General features: G+C 41.2%; 1 protein-coding gene across 2 annotated transcripts in view; it reads right to left on the bottom strand.

The window, feature by feature from the left end:
* Window positions 1-22,881, bottom strand: part of cers6 (ceramide synthase 6) — an 85,747-nt gene extending 62,866 nt beyond the window's left edge. For both annotated transcript variants that reach the window (XM_060930089.1, XM_060930090.1), the window contains exons 1-3: window positions 22,576-22,881; window positions 16,144-16,249; window positions 4,582-4,712 (exon numbers count right to left, since the gene is read on the bottom strand). In XM_060930089.1, the coding sequence (XP_060786072.1) occupies window positions 4,582-4,712; window positions 16,144-16,249; window positions 22,576-22,745 (407 nt within the window). In that variant the 5' untranslated portion in view covers window positions 22,746-22,881. The remainder of the gene's footprint in view (window positions 1-4,581; window positions 4,713-16,143; window positions 16,250-22,575) is intronic.
* Window positions 22,882-24,327: the final 1,446 nt, after the last annotated feature.

The raw sequence follows: 24,327 nt of genomic DNA, 5'->3' as shown, positions 1-24,327 counted from the left end.
CACCTCACAGCAAGAAGGTTCTGGGTTTGAGCCCAGCAGCCAGCAAGGGCCTTTCTGTGTGGAGTTTGCATGTTCTTCCCGTGTCTGCATGGGTTTCCTCCGGGTGCTCCAGTTTCCTCAACAGTCCAAAGACATGCAGGTTAGGCTAATTGGTGACTCTAAATTAACCATATGTGTGAATGTCTCTGTGTCAGCCTTATGATAACCTGGCAACTTGTCCAGGGTGTACCCCACCTCGGAGGCATCTGGGATGGACCATCACAGAGTGAAAATGTGTGTTGTGGTCAGACGAATCAGTATTCCATGTCTTTTTTTTTTTTTTTTGAGACGCCATGTGCTCCAGACCAAAGACGAAAAGGATCATGCAGACTGTTACCAGCAACAAGTCCAAAAGCCTGGGTGTGTCAATGCCCTTGGTAAAGGTAACTTATGGCCCTTTTCCACTACCCTTTTTCAGCTCACTTCAGCTCGCTTCAGCTCACTTCAGCCCGACACGGCTCGCGTTTCGACTACCAAAAACCAGCACGACTCAACTCGTTTCAGCCCTGCTTAGCCCCTAAAACTCGCACCGTTTTGGAGTGGGGCTGAAGCGAGCCAAACCGTGCCGACTGAGGTTGGGGGCGTGAGCAGACACTCCCCTGTGCACTGATTGGTGAGGAGGAGTGTCCTCACATGCTCACACACGCCCCGCGAGCGCGCTGGGATCTGTAAACACCGCAAACCCGGAAGAAGAAGAATTACGAATTGCGAGAATTTCTGAAGCCTTATGCGCCTCGCCTCATCTATACGCTCTTGCCAGTATCTGTCCGCGTTGTCGGTGACAACAAGCCACAGCACCAAGACCAGCAACACTAACGACTCCATGTCCTCCATGTTTATTGTTTACTATTCGGGTCGTGAGACTACCGCTGAAAAGATCACTGAATCAGTGACATACAGAGCATCGTGGACGAGTTCGCGGAGCGCAAGGCTCGCCGTATGCCCTTCAAATAATGCGCGCAGTAGGCTATTGATGTTTTATTATGAGCCATGTACAGTATGTCGCCTAATGTTTTTTTGTTTCTTAGTTACATGTTCGTTTGAAGGACTTAATGTACAAAATAACATAGTTGCACCCCGGAGTGTTGAAATTGGTAAACACAGTGCATTCAGTGAGGTTTGCACCGCCCTCCTTTTATTTCTGACTCTTCCTGTCACCGTTGCAACCTCTGAGCGCTCATTCGTATGCCCTTCAAATAATGTGCGCAGTATAGGCTATTGATGTTTTATTATGAGCCATGTACAGTATCCTAATGTTTTTTGTTTCTGAGTTACATGTTCGTTTGAAGGACTTGATGTACTAAATAACATAGTTGCACCCGGTAGTGTTGAAATTGGTAAACACCGCAGTTGCGGACATTTTGTAGCCTAAAATGATGTTATGATAAGCTTTAATAAAGGGCCCGGTCATTTGCCCCGCCCCCGGCCCGGCTCTGACTTGTTCCGCCACTGGTCACTGATGTCACTGTTTGCGCTGCTTAACGACATCACATGACGTCCACCCACTTTCGCTAACTCCACCCAATGTGTCCACCCACTTCCAGCCAGCACGGTTCAGCGCGGTTGTAGTCGAAATGCAACTCCAACAGCCCCGCTCAGCCCGACTCAGCTCGACTCGGCACGGCACGGCTCAGCCGCGTTTGTAGTGGAAAAGCGGCATTACTCTTCTGTGATGGCGGCATTAATGCAGAAAAGTACAGTGAGATTTTGACACAATATATGCTGCTTTCAAGATGATAGACTTTCCCAGGAAATTTCAACAAGGAAAGTTCCTGTTCCTCTAACCCCAGTAGAGATCATGTGGCAAATTTTGAAGCAAAAAAAAAAAAAAAAGACTTCCTCATGTCTGGTGACTTAAAGCATAAAGCCTTCTGTGCTGAAGACTTACTTCCTCATGTCTGGTAACTTACCACTTTAACGCGAACAGTTACAGAGCACTGACACTGGAGAGCCCTTCCACAGCTGCTAAGTAAACATCTCCCCAGAGAACACCATTTCATATCAACAGTCATGTTTTTAAGCCATTTATGTGAAGCATCAAGTCCCTGTGTAGGTTTTTAGTATAGAAACGATAAGTGCATTAATATACACTTTGGAGCTGAAGTACTTTCCGTGCCGTTATACAAAATTAATCAACCACTTTTGATCAAAAAGAATCGGAGTATTCAAGTCCACTGTGGTACAAGCACGCCATTTATCAAGGTCAATATTGATCGCACCTGTACAGCAAGTGTAAATAAACTTGGTGTTGGTGGATTTTTAACACCCATTTTTGGTATAGTGTTACATAATGTGGGGGGGGGGGGGGGGGGGGGGCACGGTGGTGTAGTGGTTAGCACTGTTACCTCACAGCAAGAAGGTCCTGGGTTTGAGCCCAGCGGCCAATGAGGGCCTTTCTGTGTGGAGTTTGCAGTCCAAAGACATGCAGGTTAGGCTAATTGGTGGCTCCAAATTGACCGTAGGTGTGAATGTGAATCGTTGTTCATGTCTCTGTGTCAGCCCTGCGATGATCTGGCGACTTGTCCAGGGTGTACCCCACCTCTCACGCATAGTCAGCTGGGATAGGCTCCAGCTTGCCCGCGACCCTGTACAGGATAAGTGGTTACAGATAATGGATTGATGGATGTTACATAATGGCTGAATTATGGAGGCAGTGAATGTGTAGTAGTTAAGCACAGTGAACTTAGTTGTTTCACAATCTCCTCAATGAAGAACAAGAGAAAACTTGTGCCGAGTGAATTAAATGCTCATACCGACGACTGGACAGATAGTTCTCCAATTTCCTGCTGAGTGAAATTTTAGGATGCAATTACCCGAAATTACACTCAAATTAAGCATATTTTATATATAAAATAAATAAATAATTTTTTTTTAAACCCTCTTAATTTGACAGTATTTCTCAGAAAATGTAGGTAAATCAGAGAGGCAGAACAGAGAGGCATGTCAGTGTAGAAATGGGCTCTGAGTGCTCCAGACAGAGAGAGTCTTCACCAGACAGAGAATGCAGCAGGCAGGATAATGAAGAACTGTATGCCCTGTTTCTCTAATCAACTGTCTCTGACCTCAATGTGTCCATCTCCTTGCCTCGGTTATTGTTATAAAAATGCAATAGAAAGCAATTTGGCAACTTACCACATAAACATTCAGTAGACTAAGAAATAATTACATGGAAATTATGTCCAAGCCTCACGCCTTAACTGGTTTCAATACAGCCATTTGAAAAGTATGAGCAAGTCGGACCCAAGAGTACTTTTCAGCATGCCGTTTTTAAAGTCCAGTCAGGAAGCGTGCAAGGCAGTAACACTGCTGACATTTCAACAGCATCTGCAGAGACAGCAGCTGTCTCGGTTGCAAAAACAGCAAACACGATGTGCACAGCGCTGTTCAAGTCGCAAATCTGATTGGTCAGATGATGTTGATTAGTTCTCTAGAACAGCACGGCTCTGAGAGTAGTGCTAGCTGGAATTCAAAACACAATTGTATTGATTTGCTTCCTAGTTACAGTTAATTCACAGGGACATGGATGGTGGATGTTTTACATAATCTAATACGAATAAACATTTAAAACAGGGTTGTAATTTAACTAAGAAAAATTAATAATCATGATATCTTGACGCTTTCTGAAAAGAGATGTTTATCTAATATTCATGGAAGGAGTCTCAAGAGGACCTTGTACTTTCTCGGTTTAAAAAAAAAAAAAAAAAAAAAAAAAAAAGAGGCAGGCTGTTAACTTCAAGAGCCTTCTTAACTTCTTAACTTCAAGAGGGAGAAAAAAAAAAGAGGCAGATGGGAGGATGACTGTCTACAGCCGCTATAATCAGCAACGATAACAGGAACTAACCTATTCTTCATGGATGTTCCACAGCATTAAACATAACTATAAATATATAAAAAGTACAATGTGGTGTTCTTTAATAAATCAGTGAAAAAAAAAAGGTATTCATTGGTACACTAATAATGTAAGAGGAATAAAACATCAGAATGTGCTGCAATAGGAAAACATTCAACTGCGAAACTGTAACAGTAAATCAGGCTGCATCACACCACACCACTAATGATTATTGTTCTATAGCAGCACAACCCCAAGCGTTTTATTCATTACATAGTGTGGATAGTTTGGGAAGAGCAATACAGATGTTAAAATGAAGGGGAACACAAAGAATTGCATTTTGCAACGTTACGAAGATGATATCAAGAGAAACAGTACAACGTCCCAGTGCGTCATTACCGTGAAGGCAAAACAAAGTTATCGGAGTGTAAACCCTGCCCTGTTTTTCTAGAACTCCTGGAGAGTGTTAAACAAGCAGCTGTGAGGTTGAATATACTTTTCTCTCTTCCTACCGAGCCAAGCACAACGAGTGGAGTTTGTCTTAACAAATACATATAAAAGTATTTGGATTACAGCAAATCTGCTTCATTTTTTTTTTCCTTCGGGGGGGGGGGGGGGGGGGGATGTTGGTAGTGACTCAGCTGGCTCTACATTTCTATTTACACAGGTTCAAAAAAAAATAAAATTAATAAAAAAGCTATGACGAATCTTACATGCTCTCACAGAAGCGGGTCAGAGTGCTCGGTTTCTCTTGATTGCGTCTCTGTCGAAACCAGCGCTGGATTGTCCTCACGTCCCAGTCCAGTTGCTTTGACAAGCCCTCTAACCTCTTCTCATCAGGATGCTGAGAGACAAGACAATACACTTCAGGAGACTGAGCAGTACTGGTGTACAACCATTCAGAACAATGCTGTGTATTAGCCTCAACCCAAGCTGGGCTTTTGATTAAACATCATAACAAGGACACAGTGTGTGTATATACAGTACCAGTCAAAACTCTGGACACATTTACCCATTCAGAGTAATGAGTAAGCGTGTCTAAACGTTTGACTGGTACTGTACATCATGTTACAGGTCAAAAAAAAAAAAATTCAACCTAGGGTTTTTGTTTGTTTGTTTTTTTTAACCTAGTTCATAATTACCAACCTACGTACAATTTTAGATGATCTAAGATTCTTAAATGGGATGCAGAACAGGATAAAGCAGCTAGAGATAATGAGATGAGATCTTTTGTCTCTTTTTCTTCCATCCACTTCCTCCCTGTCTCCACCTACCTAGCATTTCCTCTTGTCTGTCTGCCTGTTCCTATCTACCTAATTAACATTTTTTTAAACATAATCTTTTTTCATACTTAACCAGGATTCAAACTCAGAACCTTCTGATTCTTAACCATTAGACCAGCAGTGATTGTGATGGAAGGAGTGATGTATATCGAATTTATTAATGAGTCCAGTCTTATGACATCATCAAGTAGTTTAAAATACAAAAGTCTTCCCAAATCCTAACCGTAGATATAGTAAAGCTGGGCATACACTGTGCGATTTTTGGCCCGATTTTGACACGGTTTTCACTCGTGCGACTATTTTGGAGATCGGGCCGAGTTTTGGCTCAATCGTGCGTCTCGGATTGTGTAGTATACATGGGGTAACGACAAGCGATTAACACCTCACGACCTCCTCCTGATCGATCGGATGAAAAAATAAACCTGTTTGAAATCCTGAGCATCGGATCCGAGCATCGCATCCGAGCATCGGATCGTATAGTGTGAGAACAGGAATCGTAAGCTGCGTGCTGTTTATCCCTGCGATTCACTCGTACAGTGCGAGCAGCAGCTGAATACCGCGATTGAAAAAAAAAAAAAATCGCACAGTGTATGCCCAGCTTAAGTCTCCCTAATACAAATTATGAACTGGGTTAAAAATTCTAACCAAGGTTGAAAAATTCCATCTGACCTACAATTCTGACCTATAACACACATGTACACATACATGTACAGTATACACACACAAAACGTGTCTATACACACACACACACACACACATACACACACACACCAAAGCCAGTCTACTAATACTTTGTATGTGAGTGGGTGTCTGCAGGTTTCGTCACTATAAATGGCATACTTTTTTTAAATAAATAAATAAAAATAAAAAGCTGTCACCTGAAATGTGCTGTAGCTATGTACAAACCCCAACCAGACTAATACAATATCAACACAACATTAAAACTTAGGGTTAAACCCGTCTACTTGTGTTTATTCTGGAGCGGGGGGCGAGACAGGACACCCCAACCAACATCTCCTGGAGCAGTCACATCAATGTGTGTTTAAAAAAAAAAAGGGTTCGCAGCAGAGTATGCAGTGAGCTGAGTCACTGACAGACTCTGTTCTCCTGCCATTTTTGGCTGAATTTCCCCAGACTGACGTGTCTGTGTTCGTTAGCTCGACAGCTGGTGGCTAATGTTAGTCCTGTGCGAATGACCCCATGAGAATGAAGAACTGCAGAGCATCAGACATCCTGCCATACAGGACTGGCTGCAGTAAACTCTTCAAACCAGTTATTTGATGTTGACATTTCACTGTATCACAATTCCATAAGACTAACAGAAATCCCATTTTAACATTGCTCATCATCGGATGCAAAATGACACAAAAAGTCACATGGTTGCTTAGTGTTACAAACCCAGTGTAAGAACCTAAAACTCTTCAAATTAGGTCATGCAAATTCCAACAGAACAAAATAATACTTAAGGCCTTCATGTTATAAAACATCATTCAGACATACACTGTGTGACCACCTGACCATCACACCGATAAGGGCTTGGGCCATTATTAAAAAATGTTCTGTTTCCGGTCCACCGGCCGGGTGAGTGCCGTTTGTGCGGTTGAAAATTTTTTTTTAACGCCGGTTTTTCGACATTTTTTTTCGGGTTCGTAAATCTAAAATCGAACTTGACATTTACGCATTCCCAGAGCTTTCCACTAAGGCTCATACTAGCCAGCCATGACAAATAAGTAGCCAGCCGGAGGAGGGGGGACACAAAATAAACTCCTGTGCACGCAGTTCCCAGGATTAAATGTATTTTCCACAGACCATTTATTTATTCACTTTACTCAAATACAAAGTAAAATGGCAGTAAATCTTTCTTTTCTTGCGTATTGCATCATGAGGCGTTCCTGGCTTGCAAATCTCTTATTTTCGGTGCATGACACATTCACGCAACTGAGCATGCTATGAATTAACAACGACAACGGTCTGCAGTGGCGGCTACACAATTAAACACTCGGCGAACATTTCTCCATTTGTGTATGAAAATACACTCCAGCGACTCAGTTTGGTTTCATTTACAACCAACGGTGTCTTTTGATGCCAGCACGTAATTGAACGAGAGAAGACTGGTTTACCGGAGACAAAATAAGCGTTGTCTCTGCTTCTGTTCCCTCCGATGTCGCCTCCGATGGCCCCGACACACTACTGCCTCCGCCGAGTGCGCGCACGCACACACCGCCATGTCGGGGCCGCGGATGAGTTACTCTCCCTTGATCAACGAAGTCGGCGGGGAATTTGTGGTTATTATCGGTACAAACAGCGCGAATCACAACTTAAATGAGTGCGGTTCAGTTTGACATTATTGTCAATCCGTTAGATAAACATTTAATTTTATTAAAATCGAAAATTAATATTTAGAGCCTGTGGGCTACAAAAATAAGTCATTAAAGTAGCCGGCTGGACTTAATTGTGTAGTCAGCTGCATGGCCGGCAGCCGGCGCTTGTGGAAAGCCCTGCATTCCACGCAGAATATAGAATCGAATCAGCTCTGCGCATGCGCCGTGCGGCACAAAAAAATGGCAGCCACCATGAAGGAAGGAGATCCGGAGTTTTCAAAAATTTGCTTAAGTGTGAAATCGCAAAATGGTATTCTAGCGAACAACAAAATAGTAAAGATTCAGAAAAACAAATCATTCAGTGATCATTTTAATAGTGTAATTTCATCTGAACTAGGCCTAACGGTTGATTTAGAACTACAAAAAGTCCGTGTGTCGGACATTTTAAGTAGCTTTGTAAAAGTTTTGCAAATGTTGCAGTCAGCATTTAAAATGCTAACAAAGTTTTTGTACAAGTTTCAGTTGATTAAACTGTCATTTTATTAAATGTGTCTGCTTTTGTAATAAAAAAAAAGTACTGAAAGAAAAAGCAAACACAGCATTGCGATTTCTTATCCATATATATATTATATATATATAAATAAAATCCCTCCCTCCCGAAAATTTTTTTGCTCACCCGGTGGACAGGAAACGTTTTTTTTTTTTTTTTAAGGATGGCCTTGTTGGACATCCCATTCCAAAACCACAGGCATTCATCTGGACCCCCCCTTGCAGTTATAACTGCCTGCATTCTTCTGTGAAGGTTTTCTACAAGATTTGGAGTGTGTCTGTGGGAACGTGTCCCCAGTCAGGCAAAAGAGCATTTGTGAGGTCAGGCACTGATGTTGGATGACAAAACCTGGCTCGCAATCGCACTCCGGTTGAGGTCAGGGCTGTATGCAGGTCATTGGAGTTCCTCAATAGCAACCTCATCATCATCAAACCACGTCCTCATGGAGCTCACTTTGTGCACAAGGGCACAGTCATGCTGGAACAGGAACAGACCTTCTCCAAAACGTTGCCACAAAGTTGGAAGCATACGACTGTCTAAAATGTCTTTGTATGCTGTCGCATTAACATTACCCTTCCCTGGAACTCAGGAGCCCAAACCCTGAATGAAAAACAGCCCCAGATCATTATCCCTTCAACAAACTTTGTGCTCTGGCACTATGCATTCTAGAAGGGAGTGTTCTCCTGGCAACCACCAAACCCAGATTCATCCATCAGACTGCCAGATAGTGAAGCACGACTCTTCACTCCAGAGAATGTTTCCACTGCTCCAGTCCAGTGGTGGTGTGCTTTATACCACTCCAGCCGATGCTGGTGACCGTTCAGCTACTTGGCCATAGAAACTCATTTCATGAAGCTCCTGACTCACAGGTCTTGTGCTTCCTGAGGCAGTTTGGAAGGTTTTGGTGAGTGATGCAACAGGATAGGTGATATTTGTGTGTTCCACACTTTGGCACTCTGAGTACTTTTACTCAATTCGGTATCTTTTGTGCTCTTTCCACCAATACATTACAGTAAAAGACTAGACTATCAGTAATGCATTCAATTAGCAAATAACTAATTTCGTTAGAATGAGCTGCCCTGAGGTTGTTCTACATTTTCTCTGCTCCTTCAGTGATGGGTTGTCTGATTGTCTGAACTCTGCTAGCCAAGTCTTTGCTCATTAAGCTGAACATTTGTCAAAATATATTTTTTTTTCCCACTGGCATGCCAAAAATAGTGCTCACACATCAGCAGAAGCTGGCACTAACAGACCTGGGCTAATCACGCTCACTCCCTCCTACGGTACCTTCACTCTGGATATGTAGAAGAATAATACTCCTCACTACTGACCTAATCGAATGCAAGGACTTTAAATGGATATGTTTCTAAAATCATAAACATGAAAAAGCTGACGTGATTTATCAAGGTTCAATGTGTGAGTCTTTCTCCATCCAGCTTCAAGGCTCTGAGTGAATGTTTATTGCGTGCAGCCAAAATGGGGCATAAAACAGCGAACATTAACCTGGCCTCAATTTCCAGACAAAACAGTCACCTAGAAATAGACGCTCGGCTGAGATAGTGAGTCGCAGCACTGGATTCAGCCCCCGTCTTTCAGATTCAGACACAGGTGTATATTTTTATCCCAAGTCATGCTGCAGAATGGTTTTTTTTTTGGCAGATATCAAGTTTTTCATTCATCTTGTAGGGAATGAATCACCTGATTATAAACTAGTGATGACATCTATTCTACATCTTATGTGCGGCATCACTTATCAGGTTTTTATTTATAATGGGTTGTGTGCTCATTAAAGGTTACATACTAGAATACTCTCTAAACTGAAGTTTGTTTGATAGGCTTCAAATTGTATAATTAGCACGAGCCATTACAAATACAGTGGTGCTTGAAAGTTTGTGAACCCTTTAGAATTTTCTACATTTCTGCATAAATATGACCTAAAACATCATCAGGTTTTCACACAAGTCCTAAAAGTAGATAAAGAGAACCCAGTTAAACAAATGAGACAAAATATTATACTTGGCTATGTATTTATTGAGGAAAATGATCCAATATTACATATCTGTGAGTGGCAAAAGTATGTGAACCTTTGCTTTCAGTATCTGGTGTGACCCCCTTGTGCAGCAATAACTGCAACTAAACGTTTGCGGTAACTGTTGATCAGTCCTGCACACCGGCTTGGAGGAATTTTGGCCCATTCCTCCATACAGAACTGCTTCAACTCTGGGATGTTGGTGGGTTTCCTTATATGAACTGCTCGCTTCAGGTCCTTCCACAACATTTCGATTGGATTAAGGTCAGGACTTTGACTTGGCCATTCCAAAACATTCACTTTATTCTTCTTTAACCATTCTTTGGTAGAACAACTTGAGTGCTTAAGGTTGTTGTCTTGCTGCATGACCCACCTTCTCTTGAGATTCAGTTCATGGACAGATGTTCTGACATTTTCCTTTAGAATTTGCTGGTATAATTCAGAATTCATTGTTCCATCAATGATGGCAAGCCGTCCTGGCCCAGATGCAGCAAAACAGGCCCAAACCATGATACTACCACCACCATGTTTCACAGATGGGATAAGGTTCTTATGCTGGAATGCAGTGTTTTTCTTTCTCCAAACATAACGCTTCTCATTTAAACCAAAAATTCTATTTTGGTTTCATCCATCCACAAAACATTTTTCCAATAGCCCTCTGGCTTGTCCACGTGATCTTTAGCAAACTGCAGATGAGCAGCAATGTTCTTTTTGGAGAGCAGTGGCTTTCTCCTTGCAACCTTTCCATGCACACCATTGTTGTTCAGTGTTCTCCTCATGGTGGACTCATGAACATTAACATTAGCCAATGTGAGAGAGGCCTTCAGTTGCTTAGAAGTTACCCTGGGGTCCTTTGTGACCTTGCCGACTATTACACGCCTTGCTCTTGAAGTGATCTTTGTTGGTCGACCACTCCTGGGGAGAGTAACAATGGTCTTGAATTTCCTTCATTTGTACACAATTTGTCTGACTGTGGATTGGTGGAGTCCAAATTCTTTAGAGATGGTTTTGTAACCTTTTCCAGCCTGATGAGCATCAACAACGCTTTTTCTGAGGTCCTCAGAAATCTCCTTTTTTCGTGCCATGATATATTTCCATAAACGTGTGTTGTGAAGATCAGACTTTGATAGATCCCTGTTCTTTAAATAAAACAGGGTGCCCACTCACACCTGATTGTCATCCCATTGATTGAAAACACCTGACTCTAATTTCACCTTCAAATTAACTGCTAATCCCAGAGGTTCACATACTTTTGCCACTCACAGATATGTAATATTGGATCATTCTCCTCAATAAATAAATGAGCAAGTATAATATTTTTGTCTCATTTGTTTCACTGGGTTCTCTTTATCTACTTTTAGGACTTGTGTGAAAATCTGATGATGTTTTAGGTCATATTTATGCAGAAATATAGAAAATTCTAAAGGGTTCACAAACTTTCAAGCACCACTGTATGTAAATGCAATAAGGCTGTAGACAGGGTGCGATTTGTCAAAAAACCAGAAGGGGGGATGTTTTTTTTTTTAATCATGAAACGTCACAAAATTAAGGTAACAATAGGCTAACAGCTCAATAACATCCAATGATATCAAATGAATAACACTAAATGAAAACGAACACTAAACCAGAGATAGTAAATTCATCTTCCGATCTCTCTGATTAAATACATGAACACTAACACAACAAAGTTCGCATTGCTTGTCGCGTTGCTGTGATGTTTCTCTCCCTCCGGATTAAATGGACAGTGACTCGAAAATCACTAAAATACATGAATACTAAATGAACAGTTTGCTCTGATGGCGCAGTTCATGTGGCCTTTTCTGCTTTCCCGTCGGTGCGCTATCCGCCGCGTTTCGCCCTTCTTTAATCCACATTTCTGCGAATTTCTCAGCAGGGAAGGAACGCACGTCTGACCCATTGACAGCGAGGAAAAGAAGGCTGTTCAGTGTGGATACATTCATTCTGTTGCACTCATCAGTAAGGATGTGATTCATGGCGCTAAATCCACGTTCACACTCTGGATATTGTTATTATCTACAATGTATCTATTTGCTGGGGACGTTCGTGAACATCAAAGCTGCCACTTTGGGTCATTTTGAAAGCGAGTGCAATGTAGACCATAGAAAACTGTGTCACAACATGCCTGTCATGTCAACTTTTTTTTTGGTTTGTTTGTTTTATTGACGGGGTTGTCCCCGAGGATTTTTTTTCAGCAGAGATAAAAACCAGAGGGGGGGGGGATGATCCCCACCATCCCCCCCCAGCAAATCGCACCCAGGCTGTAGAGTTTAAAAAGCTTATTTGTTTCAACACACATGAACGTTTTGTGAAACTTGGTCGGTTCATATTAATGAGTCAAAAGAAAGCGATCCAAAAGAAATTCATAAATGAACACACAAGACCCACACGGGGGGGGCAGTATGAGTCTGCAATGGCTGAGCTGCATTACTGGATGATTTAGTGAACTTGGCGTACTCAAGAGGTGCTCTTTTGCCATTTAGTCGTCATTTCGTCATGTTCAGCTCTGTTTGCCTTTCATGGAGTTTTGTGGGCAGCACCAAATGCAAACAAGAACATCAAGGACGTAGTAGCTCATCTGGCCTGCCATCAAAACAACCACGACTACCAAAACATCAAACAGAACTGAAATGTGACCGTGTGAGAGAGGACCGACCTCCACGACAAATTATTTACAACAGGAACATCAACAAAGGACTAAATTTTGTTCCCCAAAGGAAATCTACCCAAAACATCGATCACAACTGAATTCACATGATAAATGAGAGGTGATACAATTCTAGTCAGAAGAAAATGTGTTAAGTTGACCTAATTAGCAGTTCGTTAGCAAAAAATTGACAAAATGACCAATTGTTGTACAGAAAGACTAGTTCTTTCAAATGAAACGATCAGAACTCAAATCCATTGAGAATTGAGGGAGGAGATATGATTTGACTGAAAATAAGCAAAAGTTGTAAACAAATTCTTTACAACAGGAAAAATCAAACAAACGACCAAGTTTTGTTCCTCAAGGGAAGATCTACCTACAACATAGATCAGAACTGGAATCAGACGAGAAATGAGAGAGGAGATTAAAAATTCTAGTGAGAGGCCTGGAAAATTCATTCATTTGGCCTAATTACTAACTCGTGAGCAAAAAAGTTGACAAAACAACAACCAAGTTTTGTGCTGAGTGAGGAGTTCTTTCAAACAAAACAATCGGAACGGAAATCTGTGGAGAATTGACAGAGGAGATACGATTTAACTGAACTGTGGACGACGGATGCCGGGCCATGGCAACAGCTCATTAGCCTTATGGCCAGATGAGTTAACCAGAAGGTCAAGGACATAGTAGCCCATATGACCTGCCATCAAAACAACCATGACTACCAAAACAAACAGAACTGAAATGTGACAATGTGAGAAAGGACCAACCTCCGCGACAAATTATTTACAGCAGGAACATCAACATAAAATTTTGTTCCCCAAGGGAAATCTACCCAAAACATCGATCACAACTGAATTTGTGTGATAAATGAGAGAGGAGATACAATTCTAGTCAGAAGAAAGTTTGTTAAGGTAACCTAATTAGCAAAAATTTGACAATACAATGTCCGAGTTTTGTACAGAAGGACTAGTTCTTTCAAGCAAAACAATCAGAACTGAAATCCACTGATAACTGAGGGAGGAGATAAAACAAGAGTTGTAAACAAATTGTTTACAACAGGAAAATCAAACAAATGACCAAAGTTTTGTTCCTCAACAGAAGATCTACCCAAAACATCAATCACAACTGAAATCGGACGAGAAATGAGAGAGGAGATAATTACTAACTCGTTAGCAAAAAAATTGATAAAACAACCACCAAGTTTTGTGCGGAGTGAGGAGTTCTTTCAAACAAAACAATCGGAATGGAAATGTGTGGAGAATTGACAGAGCAGATATGACTTAATGGAATTGTGGATGACGGACAACGGACGGATGCCACGCCACGGTAACAGCTCATCGGCCTTATGGCCAGATGAGCTAATCAGCTGTGTTGTGAGCATGCTTGGTAATTTCTGGTTGCTTGAAATTCAACAACATGCCTATGTGAGTACGAAGAAAATCAGCAAGACAAACTTTTGCAAATCTGCTTGGAATTATTGCACACATATAACTGATAAATGAGGCGCCATGCATAGTTATATGCTTTGTAATAAATAACTACTTACAAATGTTTAAAGCATATATGCAGAACCATGGTCTCACTTTTTGTTTATAAATGCCTTGAGACCTCAAGAATGGCACAGGAATAGTTTTAAGCGTTAACAATAAATCTAATATAGTAATTTTTACGATTAAAATGATTCATATAGGTAGTGGTCTGGGTGAATGTCCTTGACATCTGTGACGTCACAGCAGGAAGTCGATCGGTCTCATCGCCATTTCCGCTATACTAAAACACAGAGCTGATTGCAACTCCAATCCTCCATTTTGAGCCAATTTATCACCATGCCACGTAGATGTGTTGCTGGTGGGTGCAGCAACATGACAGAAGGTGGATTTACGTTGCATTCATGGCCCAAGAATGTTCAAACAGCCGAGCAGCAATGGCGGAGTACTCAGTATGGAGAAAATGGAGAATGAGTGGCCCAGTCGTCAGATTTCTCCGCTGGATATGCTTGCCTTAGCAGCAATATCTCGCCCTTATGTGGAAGAAGCAAATGAACGGAGAACTGAACGAACAACTGAAAGTCAGATTGTTTCAAAACAATCAATCACGAGGTCGGCCTTCAAGACGTGAGAACACAAATGGGTAAGCTCCGACTCTTATTTGGATATAAAACAACAAAAAAAGCCCACACGTTGTTTACCTGCATTTAGATTAATACATGTAACTTGTATTGTGCATTAAGTTACCGGTATAAGATTATTTAATTTGCTTCAGAATGGGATTGTCTCAGTTCATCTGATTATTTAATTAGCCTTTTACATTTTATCAGTGAAAATGCATGCATGCACATGTATATTGCATAAGTTATAACACCTATCCTGTTTTAATGAGAGTCAACCCACAATCAATGAAGTCAAATCAGTCTTAGTTGAGCAAGCCGGTAACGGTATTTCTTACTTTCACCATAAATTTTTATTTATATGACTTTGGTCTATAGCTGTAAAAGGCCTCGGCCTTAAAACCGGTTACTGCTGTGACGTCACGCACTCAGGGCTGGCTGGCTCAGCGGGGCAGCTCGAACGCCAACTTTGCGGTCGATTTTAACTCTCAAAAATATATATATGAGTGATTCCATGCTTATGGGTACTGAAATGGGGACATGAACTTATTTTTAAAAATTCACCTAAAACCATTTCTTTTTTTACCATCAGGTCACAAAACATGTAATCTTTAATGAATGATGTGTTAAAAGATAACTTTAATTTTCTGAGATGTAATAAAAACATATTTATATGCCAAAGTCAAGCCTATGAGTTCCAAAATGATGTCTGTTACATTACTTCTGTTACGATTGTCCATCTCGCGTCTGTTACAAATTAATTACAATCTAGCTATATACCATGTTAATCTTATTGAAAGAATGTGTATGTTTATTCTACTACACATGTTTATTAATTATATTTGCTAAAACATCACCTTCCTATGTTTCAAAAAGTAATTCTACATTGTTAAAATTGAGAATATATATGTCCACAACACTTCTGTTACGTTCTGACTTTGGCATATAAATATGTTTTTATTACATCTCAGAAAATTAAAGTTATCTTTTAACATATCATTCATTAAAGATTACATGTTTTGTGACCTGATGGTAAAAAAAGAAATGGTTTTAGGTGAATTTTTAAAAATAAGTTCATGTCCCCATTTCAGTACCCATAAGCGTGGAATCACTCATATATATATTTTTTTTTTATTCCCATTTATGCAGCATACAAGAGTCAAGGATGGAGATACTAGCCACTCAGAAATGTATTTAAAAATAAAGGTTCTGCGTATTTCCTTTAAAGAGATTCATCTTTCATTGCCTTGTTCAATAGACAGAAGGCTAACCCTAAAAAACAAATCAAGTTGGCTATGGTGAAAGAGAAACTCTGCATACCATAGTGATAGCAGTGAAGACCTTCTCCAAAATGGCATTTGTTTGAGCCTTCCGAGGCCCGTTCGCTTGGATTTTCAGTCCCAGAGCACATGGTCTTGCAATGAACCTGACAACAACAACAAAAAGACAATATTGTTAAGCTTCTGGTGAGCTTTTTTAAAAAGCATTTTGTTTCATCGGAACAGACATCTACTGTATGGGTCATGTGTCAGAGGAAGATCGGTGTTGGTCTTGTGCATTTATAAACATTAAACTCAACATTACTGCATACTACCTCCAGTGAATTTAAAGACCCTGCTATCTTTGCAGAAAGGAGGACCTTTTTCCATTTACAACGAGGGAATATCTGGCCCTACTTACGGCTCACAAATACAAACGGAAAACATTTTCCTTTCCTCCATCAAAAGAGAAAGAACATAACCAAGTATGGCAGCATGAAGCACATCAGAAACCAGACAGTGAGGAAGTAGCTGCTAATAAAGCCACAATACATTCAATGCAGAAGTAGATGCTACAAATCATACTTGTATGTCTACACACACTTGTCAAACAAATTCAGAAAAGTATTCTGATCAGTTCAAATGAGCAAAATAACACAAAATGCAGAACAACTATGCAGTAACATGGACACGTGCCATTAAAGATTCTTTTATACTTGCACTACGATTAATCGGTGTTTGGAAAACAGTGGGTGGTTATTTATAACGCAACACAATTGCACAGTGTATATCAGTCTGCAGTGGGAATACACACACGCCCGTTTCGCCACAGTCCAACTAACCCGTAAAGAACCAAATCTGAGGATAGTTGAGCTGCAGGTGGCTACACATGAGACCAGCCAAAATTTGAGGGAGAAAAGCAGGAGGGATGGATAAGAATAACAGACCTTCTGCACACGGAGCACATATTTTTTTCATTGCCAAAAGTATTTAGATATAAAAGACTTTTAGCAAATCAAAGCAAACTCTGAGAAATAAGGATAACAATCGTTTAAGAATGTTAGTTTTGGAGCCGGACTCAGGGAAGAGGGGTGTGTGAAGCACAACCAGGGTGTTTATGATTTTTTTTTTTTGTTCTAGTGACATCTATTTATTGTTGCGTGTTTACAATTATTAACCTATTTGACTGGTCAATAGAATTGCATGACTTTAACCTAGGAATAAGAAGGGCTATAAATAAAGGTCAACTCGGACCTAAAGTATATTACTGGTAAAATATTGTAGGACTAAACTGCTTTTTTAATAAATAGCCAGAATATTATTAATTATTCTACACACATTCACTGGATATGAGCAATCGTGTGTTCGGACTGGCTACTGTACTACTACAGTATCAGCTCATATAGCATGAGGAGAGAAAAACAAAATGGCGGAGTATGTTGCTGAACCAACTGAGGATGAAATTAAAAATTTAAAAAAAAAAAAGTGGAATTAAAAAAAAAAGTATTTGATGGTAAGACCATATCTTTTATTTTTCAAGAATTATTATAGAATTTCACAAATTACTAACGTCATTTGCCAGTTTGTTTACATTCTAAGCAGAAATTATTTTGTCAGACGTTTTGTATAAAGTTTTTATTTATTTATTGGATTTGCAAAAAATAAAAATGCTCCATTTCTCAAAAATCCAGTGAATGTGAATAGAAAAAAAAGTTATTCCACTCAATCTTGTCATACATGGCTTATAGCCGATGAGGCGCGTACTATCCGCTCATATACAACTCGACTTCGTCGAATAACTGTTCAATATTATTTAATATCACTTAAATAATGAGCCCGATATTTGAATGGTGAGTTATGTGATAAAATGTGTGTGTACCAAGGTGGTTCATCAGTTTTATCCTACAATTATGTGTTCCTGGCAGGAAAAAACAAAAAACCCAAACAAAACAAACCCTTTAAGAACCCCTGACTTAAGCATCGTGACTGATCAGCTGGTCCTTTGAGACCTTGAACCCTGGGCTGCAGTATTTTAAAACTAAATACATATATACATACATACATACATACATACATACATACTACAGAAACAATGACATCAACCTTTAGACTTTTTGATAAATCCTGCAATTAACGTAAATTCATTTTTCACAATAGTCCTTTTTTTGCATTAAATAAATAAATAAAAACTGTATTTTTGCAGTTAAAAAAAAGACCCACAATTCAATGAATGGGGTATGAGCCAAAGGATGATGCCTTGAACAAAAATTCTGTACTCAGTAACTCAATGAGTGAGAAATTTCACTGCACGATGAAAACTGAAGTCAACAAATGCATGAGACATACCCTGATACTCATTTAATACTTCTTCCATCCATCCAGGTGACACTGCATCGCCATAACACCCCTATTACTCTTTCCCTACAAGCTAATTTTGTGACAAACAAAACAAGAGTGCTCTGAGAGCACAATATCCCCCACTGGCAACTACGCCATAACTCTGGTAAAATGTGACTGAATTGAACAAAATTGCAATATGCGTATTGTCGACATATAACAAAGAATCCTGTCAAGTTTCATGAAATTTCTCCAAAAATTGTGAGAGGAGTTGATTTCAGAAGGTGAGTACCCTTCCTCGGACGGGCGGACGGACATCGCCACAACATGATCCCCCTTCGGGCCTTTCAGCCAACGGGGGATAATAAAAATTGTGAGGGAAGTTGATTTCAGAAAGCAAGCACACCTTGATGAAATTGTCAAAAAGTACAAGTTTGTTAATAATCAAGGGCTGTAACTCTGGTAAAATTTGCCCAAATTAAACGAAATTTCAATATGCGTACAAGTGTCCTATAACGAAGCCTTTTGCCAAGTTTGGTGAAATTCCTCCACAAATTGTGAGAGGAGTTGATTTCAGAAGGAGAAAACACTCTCATGAAATTGTCAAAGTATAATTTTGTTAATCAAGGGCTGTAACTCTGGTAAAATGTGACTGAATTTAACAAAATTGCAATATGCATATTACTGACATATAACAAAGAATCCTGCCAAGTTTCGTGAAATTCCTCCAAAAATTGTGAGAGGAGTTTATTTCAGAAGGTGAGCACCCTTCCCGGGATGGACAGATGGAAATCGCCATGACAATCCCCCTTCGGGCCTTTTGACCAGCAGGGGATAATAGAAGTATATGGATAAGAAACTCCCAGTATGTATCTTTTCTGCTGACGAATGAAGGATGCATTAGGTTATTCATGTCAGAGCATGGAGATTTTTTAGCAAATGCTTGATCATAGAGAACGCAAAATTTGATGAATCACATCACATTACTGTCCCATAGAACACCTACTATTTACACGCAAAGATATTAATTGCTATTTAAATGACGCCAGTGCAAAGGCTACTGCTTTACAAACCAGTATCATAAATAAATACCTTCATTTGTGCACACCTTTTAGTCATAGATAAAGTATAGCTTTAATCAGACACAACTTTGCTGCTCTGCTACAAAGTAAACACAGATATATTAAAGTGCATATTACGGGTAAATTCAGGAGCAAGATCAATGTCATTCTCCTATTTTATATTAAATTTTGGTCAAATATCCATCACATTTTGCATTTTGTGCAATTTTTTTTTACCTTGCGCAATACCAGAAAAATTCAGTTGAAATCAAGCCATTTGAGGCAAATTGGTCCGCCTCTGAAAAAACTTTGCCATTTGGATTTCCCGGCAAACACTGATTTTCGTGACGTCATCTGCGGGACGCCTCCTTCTGAATCCTATGTCAGCGCTGGTTTGTTTATGAGAAAACAACCTGGTGGTTTTCTGCACATTTCTTCAACGTTATCGCGTAATTATTAAAATGGTTAACAGATGTATCGTAGGAGGGTGTAGCAACACAGATCTTGATGGGATTAGTACTCATCGTTTCCCAAAAGACCGGACAATGAGAGAGAAATGGGAGCGCTTGGTCTACACAGGCTGTGCAGTGAAACCGTGCAAAGCTCGCGCAGCCTGCTGGCGCTTCCGCAGGTGACGTCACGAATCTGGCTCCAGACTCCCTTGGGATTTTTCCAGACGCGTTTTGTTATTTTATTTTTTTCTGCTGTAGACAGATGGCCTTGTGCAAAATTACCTTTCTGGATGAGTGTGTAAAGGGACATACTTTCATATAAAAAAAACCAAAAACACGAAATTGGTCCAGAATATGCCCTTTAAGAGGAAGGCTGGAAGGCTTACGGTTCCTCGTCCTACAGACAAAAAATGAGGTGTGTGGGGTTTGATATGCTATTTGGGTTAAACAATCCTTGAATGACAAAGAAACAACACTGACAAAAAAAAAAAAAACAGCTGAAGGTTGGTCAAAAAAACAAACAAACAAACAAACAAAAACAAAGTAGTAAATATTTCACTAAGACCAGCAAAATTAAGCCATCAATCCACTCCGAGACATAAAGACTTTCGGACATACTTTTCCTCGTCACTGGGGCAGTACTAGGGTGGCATGGTGGTGCAGTGGTTAGCACTGTTGCCTCATGGCAAGAATATTCTGGGTTCGAACCTCACAGCCGACGAGGGCCTTTCTGTGTGGAGTTTGCATGTTCTTACTGTTTCTGTGTGGGTTTCCCCCACAATCTAAAAGATATGTAGTTCAGCTAACTGGCTACTCACTGTGTCCTTACTCACCAAGAAACCCTAGGAAAGGGACTCAACCCAAAACACGCTGGACAGGCAAAGAAGAAAAGGGGTCAGTGCAGTCACATTATGAGGAAGCCAAAACCTCCCATTCCAAAACCACACCAGAAAGCCAGCCATGAGTCTGTAAAGTAGAGCCCAGGCACCCTACAGTGGCGTAAGCTGACACAACCACCTATCATTATTAAATTAATACATTTGTGACAGTGCAGTGACTAGCACGGTTACAAGAAGGTTCTGGGTTCGAACCTGCTGGTCAACTGGGGCCTGGATGCCTGTCTGGGTTTCCTCCATTAGGTGAGCTGGCTACTCTAAAATTGCCTGCGAGTGTGAGTGAGGCTGGCTGACTGACCGTCCGTCCCATACATTGGTGACCTGTCCAGGGTGTGCCCCATGTCTTACCCAATGTCAACTGGGATTGGTTCTAGCTCACCCATGACCCACAACAGGTATGTGGCATAGAAAATGAATGTGTGGAAAGTTCTATCTATGGCTTGAAAAATTGTCAGAATAATGAGTATAGTTAAAGGAGGTATGTGGGATTTATTTTACAGTCCCTGTATCATTATTAAATTAATACATTTGTGACAGTGCAGTGATTAGCACTGTTACAAGAAGGTTCTGGGTTCGAACCTGCTGGTCAACTGGGGCCTGGATGCCTGTCTGGGTTTCCTCCATTAGGTGAGCTGGCTACTCTAAAATTGCCCGTGAGCGTGAGTGAGGCTGGCTGGCTGACCGTCTGTCCGTCCCATACACTGGTGACCTGTCTAGGGTGCGCCCCACATTTCACCCAATGTCAACTTGGATTGGTTCTAGCTCACCCATGACCCACAACAGGTATGCGGTATAGAAAATGAACGCATGGAAAGTTCCAGAATAATGAGTATAGTTGAAGGAGGTATGTGGGATTTATTTTACAGTCCCTGGCTGGAAAAAGTTTGAGATCCCCTCCTCAAGGGGACATCTTTTGCATTCCTTTTACCTAGGAAGATGCATAGTGAACCTTTAATTAGATCCCAGAGTAAAGCTTTTTTTTTAAAGAAAAAAGTACAGGTGGTGTAGTGGTTAGCGCTGTCGCCTCACAGCAAGAAGGTCCGGGTTCGAGCCCCGTGGCCGGCGAGGGCCTTTCTGTGTGGAGTTTGCATGTTCTCCCCGTGGGTTTCCTCCGGGTGCTCCGGTTTCCCCCACAGTCCAAAGACATGCAGGTTAGGTTAACTGGTGACTCTAAATTGACCGTAGGTGTGAATGTGAGTGTGAATGGTTGTCTGTGTCTATGTGTCAGCCCTGTGATGACCTGGCGACTTGTCCAGGGTGTACCCCGCCTTTCGGCCGTAGTCAGCTGGGATAGGCTCCAGCTTGCCTGCGACCCTGTAGAACAGGATAAAGCGGCTAGAGATAATGACATGAGATGAGAAAAAAGTACATCAGTGGTGCAATTATGTACAGCACCTTACATGCGTTTTAAAAAGGGATAGAGATAGAAATACAGACTAAAAGATACAAAAGTATTCTAAAAAGATACAAAAGTATCTCTTGATAGTACAACAACAAAGGAAAACTAGAGTTTGGTAGGTTTATGAGTGACAGTCTGTCGAGAATTTCCTCGCAGACAGCTTTCAGAGCCCTGGGAGAAGGGGATAGATCAGATCTCAGGGCTGTCAGTGTCTCAGCATGTGGCAGCGTGTCTCCTGGAACAGAAGGACCTGTGACTATCCCACACACACACGCTTACTCTGGAAGACTGCGCAGAAAAGCCTTCAGCAGTGGGATTATTCTGATGGGGATGGTGTAGTACTCTTACCTTTCAAACACGAGTCGGATGATGAAGATGAAGAAGGCCAGTGGACACGCCACATACAGATCCTCTGCCTGCGGGAACGTGGACTCCTCAGTGTTTTTTAAGTCGGCCCAGGTCACATTATGAGGAAGCCAAAACCTTTCGTTCCAAAACCAGACCAGAAAACCAGCCATGACCCCTTGATCCCCTATCTTGGTGCCTTGTTTGTTCTTTTGCACTAACCCCTGCTCTGATGAAGTGTAATGTATGGTGGATGGTCGCAGCCCAATCTCTCTCTCTCTCTCTCTCTCCACTGATGCGTGTGTGAGATCAGGACGAAGAGAGGCAGGCTTGGGTTTTGTTCCACAGTAAAATCAAGTCGAAATCCAAATTGCTTCCTGTTTCACATGTAGTGCACTATGTAGAGTGTACAATGCGTTCTTTTGAACACAGTAGAGTGAGCCTACGTAGGAAATACTGATCCATTTAGGCTTCAGCCCAGTCTGCGGTTCACTTCGCCATCTCTGATTGGTGGATTCTTCTGTCAATCTCTCTCTCTCTCTCTCTCTCTCTCTCTCTCTGCTGCATAATATAATCCAAGACGCCATGCATTAATAAGAAACACAACAGAAATAATAATACCTGATATCAGTTGTGATAATGACAGAACTGCTCTTAAGAACAAATGCATGCCCATAATAAGCCACGTGTGTTTAGTACTTGGGTAAATGGCATCACCTAGTGGAAATATTGGCATAATGCACTTGACAGATGCACATGTCAGACATGACCCTTTAACACATATGAACTGATCAAATCAATCTTGTGTCCTTCTTTTTTTTTGTCTTGCATGCTTTGTTTTATATATATCTCATCTCATCTCATCTCATTATCTGTAGCTGCTTTATCCTGATCTACAGGGTCGCAGGCAAGCTGGAGCCTATCCCAGCTGACTACGGGCGAAAGGCAGGGTACACCCTGGACAAGTCGCCAGGTCGTCACAGGGCTGACACATAGACACAGACAACCATTCACACTCACGGTCAATTTAGAGTCACCAGTTAACCTAACCTGCATGTCTTTGGACTGTGGGGGAAACCGGAGCACCCGGATGAAACCCACGCGGACACGGGGAGAACATGCAAACTCTGCAGAGAAAGGCCCTCGCCGACCATGGGGCTCGAACCTGGACCTTCTTGCTGTGAGGCGACAGCGCTAACCACTACACCACCATGCCGCCCTATATATATATCTCATCTAATGTCATTATCTCTAGCCGCTTTATCCTGTTCTACAGGGTCGCAGGCAAGCTGGAGCCTATCCCAGCTGACTACAGGCGAAAGGCGGGGTACACCCTGGACAAGTCGCCAGGTCGTCACAGGGCTGACACATAGACACAGACAACCATTCACACTCACATTCACACCTACGATCAATTTAGAGTCACCAGTTAACCTAACCTGCATGTCTTTGGACTGTGGGGGAAACCGGACCACCAGGAGGAAACCCACGCGGACATGGGGAGAACATGCAAACTCCACACAGAAAGGCCCTCGCCGGCCACAGGGCTCGAACCCGGACCTTCTTGCTGTGAGGCGACAGCGCTAACCACTACACCACCATGCCACCCTATATATATATATATATATATATATATATATATATATATATATATATATATATGAGTGATTCCACGCTTATGGGTACTGAAATGGGGACATGAACTTATTTTTAAAAATTCACCTAAAACCATTTCTTTTTTTTACCATCAGGTCA

The sequence above is a fragment of the Neoarius graeffei genome, chromosome 9 (genome assembly GCF_027579695.1).
Source record: "Neoarius graeffei isolate fNeoGra1 chromosome 9, fNeoGra1.pri, whole genome shotgun sequence".
In the NCBI taxonomy this organism is placed as follows: domain Eukaryota; kingdom Metazoa; phylum Chordata; class Actinopteri; order Siluriformes; family Ariidae; genus Neoarius; species Neoarius graeffei.
The sequence above is the reverse complement of the archived record's forward strand: the minus strand, read 5'-3'. Positions and strand labels throughout refer to the sequence as shown.